Below are 8,794 nucleotides of genomic sequence, written 5' to 3'. Positions count from 1 at the left end.
AATAATAGAATGAGAAGGTTAACATCATGAAATGATTTGTCACTAAAGCAGGCTTTAGATCTGAACAAGATTGGGGACCTCTATTTTGGGGAGTAAAAATATTGCTGCAGGATAAGTGTCCTGAGGAAGTGGACAGTGGAGAGGAAGCCAACTTCCTAAATCCTCCCTTTTAGACTTCCTTAAATGTCACACTCTGTCATGGGCTCTGAAGTCTCATAGACTAGTGTGCACCAATTCCTGGTTTGTGTTTCCTAACTTCATGGTCTTGTGGGAGCTACTGAAGCTCCTAGGGTCTGGTGTATCTTTAAAGGACTGTGGCAATAATTATGTCTTCCCTCTGAGGGCTGTCGTGAGACTCTTTCTACAGGGGCAGTTCATGAATGTAGACAGAGTATAAATTTGCTAATGCACAGCTGGAAATGCACTTCCAGCCTACCACTTCTGTGCCCAGAGCACTGTCCAGCACTTTTGTTCTAATTTTTCTTATTGGGGAACTCTCTTTGCCAAGGCTTTTGGTACAGCTAGCAGAGGCTTCTCCTTCCAACCCAGGAAGGACCTGGTTCTTCCTGTTATCCTACATGAGCTCTATCCTGCCTCTTTAAAATTTATTTCCTACTAGGAAGGGGATGTGTGTAGTTTCTTTTTCATATAAGAACTAGAGTCCAAGAGTTTCTTTACCTTGAGTGATGTCCCATAGGGCATGATGATGTTCATTTCGTCGTGGGGATTCATTCTCTTTGGTCTTGTCAGGTTGTTCTATCTTAGGCGTTTCAACTGCCTCAAGGGTTTTTAATAGTAACTGCATTGCACGGATACTTTCAGGAGGCCCAAGTTCCTCCTCATTTTCTGTGTACATGAGCCACTACTTTCTTGATGGGCTTTAAGCAAGAAAGTGAAGGGTGTTCCCAAGACTAGCTGCTAAGCAACAGTCCTGCTCTAGAAGCCCCCCTTTAAGTCATTGTGACATGGTTTTCTTCAAAGCAGCATAATGGTATAACGGCAGATGAAAAGCCTGATTTAAGTAGCAACTCTACTAATGACCAACAACAGGATACTGGGCCGAATTCTGTTCATAAGCTGCTGTATAGATTAATGTATCTTGTTCATTTCTACCACAAGGAGATTGTCTTTGCTATAACTGTGCCCAAGAAACTCTTCCCAGATGAGAAAATTGTCGGCTGTCCTTGGCTTTGGTTATGATCTTCCCTCAAGAGTCATTGTCTGGGACAGGATACATCAAAGTATTGTTCTTCACTGGGGACATTTTAACAAGCTTTTGCCTACTTCATTTCCCATTTAATTTATTGTTCAACACTGCAGAAGCAACATATCATTATCCTCCTGTAAAAGGAAATTAGCCTTTTTCACCACTGTGCCTTTCACACTTAGAGTGGCATCTGACAAGTAGTAACTGGAAGTGCTTGGAGTTTATGGTGACTGGTAATTAACTGGGGTGGTGGTGGTGGTGGTGGTGGTTGTGGTGGTCTTTTGTCAGTCACCCCTGCTGCCACTTCTCATGAGATCCCTATGCTTGGTGTCAGATGACATAGTGAGACCATAGGGAAGGGTCCAAGCTTTGGTTGCCTGGCTCTAGATATGGATTTACAAGGAACCAAGCTTCCCCAGGTGTAATTTTCCAGGAAGTAGTAATATCTGTCTTATGATGTTGGCATGTGAACTAAGTAAGAAAATGCATGTTTATTAGTTGCAATTTGAACAGGAAGTAGTGGAATCTGCTTGTAGTTACAACTGCTTGAGAGGTTTAAGTGAAAGGATCACTGAGCCCCAGATTTTGAGACCCGTTTGGGCTATTATAAAAGGCAAGGAACCTACCATTGGATTTTCTTCTCCTACCTAAACTGCCTGGTTAGGTCTCAGTGGGAGAGGAAGTGCTGGGACTAGGTGTCTCAGGGTGGGGTTATGAGGGGAGGGGGCTGTGGGAGGAGGGACTTATAAGGGTAGATTTGGAGGAGAGATGTAATTGGGATGTTAAGAGAATAAAAATAAATTATTGAAAAAGATATATTGAATATATGTACATAAATCAGAAATAAAAATTAGTAACATTTGAAAAAGGCAAGGAATGAAAGAAAAAAATAATTTGACACATAAGGTGACCATACAGTCGGTGCTAGAGGAAAATAAAACACAAAAGTATTCTTAATAATGAAGACAACTTTAACTGTAAGAGAAACACACTTGAGCGCTTTAAGGAGTAAGGAGATTTGCTTATTTGTAGTGGAGTTTCATAGACTCTAAGGGCAGAAACACATCTGGCATTGTGAAAGAGCTATGAGGCTACTGATAAGTGCGCTCCCTTAGTCTCACATTCTAGCTGTTGCAGTTAAAGCATCCGTCTCTTCTCCTTATGTACAAACCGCTCTGTATCTCCTGAGTTTACACATTACAGATTCTGTCACTCTTAGTGAATAACAGATCAACAGTCCTTGTCCTCAGTTGTAATTCAAGGAGATGATATTAGATTGCTCCATTTAGTCTAATGACCTGTCAATTGGATAACCATCTGAGGGGTGCACCTGGCAGCCACCACTATTTTAAGTACAGCACATGTTCACAAGATAAGATCTTGCTCGCTCATTTTCTGGGCAGACTCTATGATGCATTCACTGTATCTCCATAATGAGTCTACTGCACAGCTGCTAATCCTGCAAACATTAGAGCAATGCTTGACCTTCAGAAGAAGTAGAATGATGTCTCTCTGGGCTTCTAGTTTTGGACAAACCAGGCTGTCCTGCATATGCTCAGGAGTCCAGGAGTCATGGTGGCTCCTTCCTGAGAATGGTTACTAGGTTACAGACATTTATAAAAGTCCTCATCTTGTCCTGTGCACTGAAATCTAGCTATTTTTTCCTTACAGCCATCATGCAGATGTACACAAGCAGGTGGAAGACTATAGGTAGGGTGCTGGCTCCACACTCACACTCACACTGTTTCTATCTTTTACTGGAGGCAGATGGTGTTTTCATGTTGAGAAAACGTTTTTGCCAAATATTCTCTCTCTCTCTCTCTCTCTCTCTCTCTCTCTCTCTCTCTCTCTCTCTCTCTCTCCTCCCTCCCTCCTTCCTTCCCTCCCTCCCACCCCCCCCCTCTCTCTCTCTCTCTCACACACACACACACACACACACACACAGATACACAACCCCAGGGAATTCATGTTTTGACTGTTAATTTCATTTTTAGTACTGAGGGTAATTCAATTCAAGATGAGCTTTGCAAGGAGCAAAGGAGACTTCAGAGCCCTGGAAAAAGCTGATAGGGACACGTCCATGCCTAGCTTCTTCATACCACGTCATTTTGAGGACAGGGTCCATTTGGAAGTTGTGTTGGAATGAGATTCCATTTGAGCCATGCCAGAAGGCATTTTGATTATTCTCTTGGCACCGGTGACACAGAATCTACTGCCTCAGAGTCTCTCTTCCAGTTCCTCTTCTCACTGTATAGAGGAACATTTACTTGCTGAAGATCTGAAACAGAGGCCATGCAACCTAAGAAACACAGCACAGAGTGGTGAGTTGGGGCCCTCATGAGAAGGCGAGTTTCTGCTAGAAGTAAAGTGTGGACATGGAGGCCTTGATTATGGGTTATATCAGAGAAATATTCTATGCTCTAAGAAATTATATCAACCCATACTCTCATACACATTTCCCTGTCTTCCTATCTTGCCTCAAAGCCAGCTGGACTTGGAATGAAAAAAAAAAGTCATTTTTTTCTCCAAACAAATCATTAAAATATACTTATTGAGTACCTACTATGTGAAAAAAAGATTCAGGTACAAATAAGCTTTGATATAAAGAAAAATCTGTATAGTAACATGAGAATAGTTTTGATTTTTTCTGTTAAATCTCCCCAGAGAGAGGTAAGTGCGATATCAAAGAACAGCCCCATAGAGACATGTATGTTTATGGTTAAAGTCAGCACAATTTCTGTAGACTGCTGAACACCTCAAAGACTTATCAGAGCTGGATCCTGCTTCTAAGTATGTCTGGTTTTCTCTAGAGGCATCCCATCCTTGGCATGGAAGTTGAGGAAGGCGCAATGACTCTTATGTGGGCAAGCATAGTGGGAAGTAGGAAAAATCTCCCTTGGCAATGGATATAGGCACATCAAGGCTCCCTTTGAGTTTATGGAGGGATGTTTGCATACCATTAGCATGTCCCTGGTGTTACATACTTGTACTGTGAACTTCAAGAGCATTCTTTAGGGTAGAGGTCAGAGGGAATTGGCCCTGGTTACAGAAAAGCCAGTGAAATCATCCATGTCAAGGGTCCATAGCATGGCACCTTCCAGGTTATTTTGTTTAAGCCATTTGGCTGTTGGAGGGCAGAGGATAATAAGATCATTTGATCTCTTGAAATTCAGGGTTGAGGCCTCAGAACACCCAAATGTCTGACTTTACCTTGATGTGAAAACTCTTGACATTATCATAGCCAACCAATTTGTTACCTTGATAGGCATAGGGTACTTCCTGGGCAGAATCCCAGGCCTCAGTGGCTCCATCATTCAGGAAGGTACAAATCTTCAAGAGATACAGTCCAAGAGATAAAGATTATCTAAATATTATGTCAAGTAAGAGACAAAGATACACCATTTTTTTCTTCCTTTAATGTATGTATCTAGTGGGGATGGTTTTCCTTACTTTTCTAGTGGGTTTTATTTGGAGTTAAGAAGATTGAAATATTTCTCTTTTTGTGATGCTGGGGATGAAACTCATGGTATTGCCCATGCTATATAAGTACTCTGCAACCGATCCTTATCCTTATCCAAACAAATGACCCATTTGATCATTTGTTTGCTTTTTGTAATAGAGTCTCATACCAAAGAGACTATAGCTAAGACTTCAACCTGTGGAAGCCTTTGACTCTGCCTTCTGAAAGCTAATATTACAGATGTGAGGCAACATAGCTGAGAGAAGTATTTGGGGCATATAATTGTATACTACGATACATTTAGAAGTGTATGGTTTTTGAGCTTTAGTAAGGTTTCTTTTACGTATGTAGGTGCCCTTGTATTTGGGGCATAGATATTTAGGATTGAGAGTTCATCTTGGTGGATTTTTCCTTTGATGAATATAAAGTGTCCTTCCTTATCTTTTTTGATGACTTTTAGTTGGAAATTGATTTTATTTGATATTAGAATGGCTACTCCAGCTTGCTTCTTCCGACCATTTGCTTGGAAAGTTGTTTCCCAGCCTTTCACTCTGAGGTAGTGTCTGTCTTTGTCTCTGAGGTGTGTTTCCTGTAGGCAGCAGAATGCAGGGTCCTCGTTGCGTATCCAGTTTGTTAATCTATGTCTTTTTATTGGGGAGTTGAGGCCATTGATGTTGAGAGATATTAAGGAATAGTGATTATTGCTTCCTGTTATATTCATATTTGGATGTGAGGTTGTGTTTGTGTGCTTTTCTTCTCTTTGTTTTGTTGCCAAGACGATTAGTTTCTTGCCTCTTCTTGGGTATAGCTTGCCTCCTTATGTTGGGCTTTACCATGTATTATCCTTTGTAGTGCTGGATTTGTAGAAAGATATTGTGTAAATTTGAAAATCTACAGGAAATGGACAATTTCTAGACAGATACCAGGTACGAAAATTAAATCAGGAACAGAAAAACCAGTTAAACAACCCCATAACTCCTAAGGAAATAGAAGCAGTCATTAAAGGTCTCCCAACCAAAAAGAGCCCAGGTCCAGACGGGTTTAGTGCAGAATTCTATCAGACCTTCATAGAAGACCCCATACCAATACTATCCAAACTATGCCACAAAATTGAAGCAGATGGAGCACTACCGAATTCCTTCTATGAAGCCACAATTACTCTTATACCTAAACCACACAAAGACCCAACAAAGAAAGAGAACTTCAGACCAATTTCCCTTATGAACATTGACGCAAAAATACTCAACAAAATTCTGGCAAACCGAATCCAAGAGCACATCAAAACAATCATCCACCATGATCAAGTAGGCTTCACCCCAGGCATGCAGGGATGGTTTAATATCGGAAAACAATCAACGTGATCCATTATATAAACAAACTGAAAGAACAAAACCACATGATCATTTCATTAGATGCTGAGAAAGCATTTGACAAAATTCAACACCCCTTCATGATAAAAGTCCTGGAAAGAACAGGAATTCAAGGTCCATACCTAAACATAGTAAAAGCCATATACAGCAAACCAGTGGCTAACATTAAACTAAATGGAGAGAAACTTGAAGCAATCCCACTAAAATCAGGGACTAGGGAAGGCTGCCCACTCTCTCCCTACTTATTCAATATAGTTCTTGAAGTTCTAGCCAGAGCAATCAGACAACAAAAGGAGGTCAAGTGGATACAGATCGGAAAGAAGAAGTCAAAAATATCACTATTTGCAGATGATATGATAGTATATTTAAGTGATCCCAAAAAGTTCCACCAGAGAACTACTAAAGCTGATAAACAACTTCAGCAAAGTGGCTGGGTATAAAATTAACTCAAATAAATCAGTAGCCTTCCTCTACACAAAAGAGAAACAAGCGGAGAAAGAAATTAGGGAAACGACACCCTTCATAATAGACCCAAATAATATAAAATACCTCGGTGTGACTTTAACCAAGCAAGTAAAAGATCTGTACAATAAGAACTTCAAGACACTGAAGAAAGAAATTTAAGAAGACCTCAGAAGGTGGAAAGATCTCCCATGCTCATGGATTGGCAGGATTAATATAGTAAAAATGGCCATTTTACCAAAAGCGATCTACAGATTCAATGCAATCCCCATCAAAATACCAATCCAATTCTTCAAAGAGTTAGACAGAACAATTTGCAAATTCATCTGGAATAACAAAAAACCCAGGATAGCTAAAACTATCCTCAACAATAAAAGGACTTCAGGGGGAATCACTATCCCTGAACTCAAGCAGTATTACAGAGCAATAGTGATAAAAACTGCATGGTATTGGTACAGAGACAGACAGATAGACCAATGGAACAGAATTGAAGACCCAGAAATGAACCCACACCTATGGTCACTTGATTTTTGACAAAGGAGCCAAAACCATCCAATGCAAAAAAGATAGCATTTTCAGCAAATGGTGCTGGTTCAACTGGAGGTCAACATGTAGAAGAATGCAGATCGATCCGTGCTTATCACCCTGTACAAAGCTTAAGTCCAAGTGGATCAAGGACCTCCACATCAAACCAGACACACTCAAATTAATAGAAGAAAAACTAGGAAGCATCTGGAACACATGGGCACTGGAAAAAATTTCTGAACAAAACACCAATGGCTTATGCTCTAAGATCAAGAATCGACAAATGGGATCTCATAAAACTGCAAAGCTTCTGTAAGGCAAAGGACACTGTGGTTGGGACAAAATGGCAACCAACAGATTGGGAAAAGATCTTTACCAATCCTACAACAGATAGAGGCCTTATATCCAAAATATACAAAGAACTCAAAAAGTTAGACCAAGAGGGAGACAAATAACCCTATTAAAAAAATGGGGTTCAGAGCTAAACAAAGAATTCACAGCTAAGGAATGCCGAATGGCTGAGAAACACCTAAAGAAATGTTCAACATCTTTAGTCATCAGGGAAATGAAAATCAAAACAACCCTGAGATTTCACCTCACACCAGTGAGAATGGCTAAGATCAAAAACTCAGGTGACAGCAAATGCTGGCGAGGATGTGGAGAAAGAGGAACACTCCTCCATTGTTGGTGGGATTGCAGACTGGTACAACCATTCTGGAAATCAGTCTGGAGGTTCCTCAGAAAATTGACATTAAACTGCCTGAGGATCCAGCTATACCTCTCTTGGGCATATACCCAAAAGATGCCCCAACATATAAAAAAGACACGTGCTCCACTATGTTCATCGCAGCCTTATTTATAATAGCCAGAAGCTGGAAAGAACCCAGATGCCCTACAACAGAGGAATGGATACAAGAAAATGTGGTACATTAAATGGGAATATTACTCAGCTATCAAAAACAAATGAAATTAAACAGGCAAATGGGAACTGGAAAATATCATCCTGGTGAGCTAACAACCACAGAAAGACATGCCCATAATTATGCCTCATTGATAAGGCTATTAATAGCCCAAATACTAGAATTACCCTAGATGCCTAGAACAAATGAAAACTCAAGACGGATGATCAAAATGTGAATGCTTCACTCCTTCTTTAAAGAGGAACAAGAATACCCTTGGCAGGGAAGAGAGAGGCAAAGATTAAAACAGAGACTGAAGGGACACCCATTCAAAGCCTGCCCCACATGTGGCCCATATATATACAACCACCCAATTAGACAAGATGGATGAAGCAAAAAGAAGTGCAAGTGTGGATCGCTCTGAGAGACACAGCCAGAATACAGCAAATACAGGCCCGAATGTCAGCAACAAACCATGAACTGAGAATAGGACCCCCCCGTTGAAGGAATCAGAGAAAGAACTGGAAGAGCTTGAAGGGGCTCGAGACCCCATATGTACAACAATGCCAAACAACCAGAGCTTCCAGGGACTAAGCCCACTACCTAAAAGACTATACATGGACTGACCCTGGACTCTGACCTCATAGGTGGCAATGAATATCTAGTAAGAGCACCAGTGGAAGGAAGCCCTAGGTCCCCTACTAATACTGAACCCCCAGTGAACTAGACTGTTGGGGGAGGGGCAGCAATGGGGGGAGGTTGGGAGGGAACACCCATAAGGAAGGGGGAGGGGGGAGGATGTTTGCCGGAAACCAGAAAGGAATAACACTCAGAAATGTATATAAAAATATTCAAGTTAATAAAACAAAAC

At 40.9% G+C, this 8,794-nt stretch overlaps 1 protein-coding gene across 1 annotated transcript in view; it reads right to left on the bottom strand.

Annotated features, from left to right (window-relative positions):
• Positions 1-3,387: 3,387 nt before the first annotated feature.
• LOC116896409 (chitinase-like protein 3) overlaps positions 3,388-8,794 on the bottom strand; it is a 57,149-nt gene continuing 51,742 nt past the window's right edge. Inside the window, 4 exon segments of the mRNA XM_032897553.1 lie at positions 3,388-3,506; positions 4,192-4,260; positions 4,263-4,333; positions 4,419-4,537. Of these exon segments, the coding sequence (XP_032753444.1) occupies positions 3,388-3,506; positions 4,192-4,260; positions 4,263-4,333; positions 4,419-4,537 (378 nt within the window).

The sequence above is a fragment of the Rattus rattus genome, chromosome 3 (genome assembly GCF_011064425.1).
Source record: "Rattus rattus isolate New Zealand chromosome 3, Rrattus_CSIRO_v1, whole genome shotgun sequence".
Lineage (NCBI taxonomy): Eukaryota > Metazoa > Chordata > Mammalia > Rodentia > Muridae > Rattus > Rattus rattus.
This window is presented reverse-complemented; position numbering and strand designations above follow the sequence as displayed.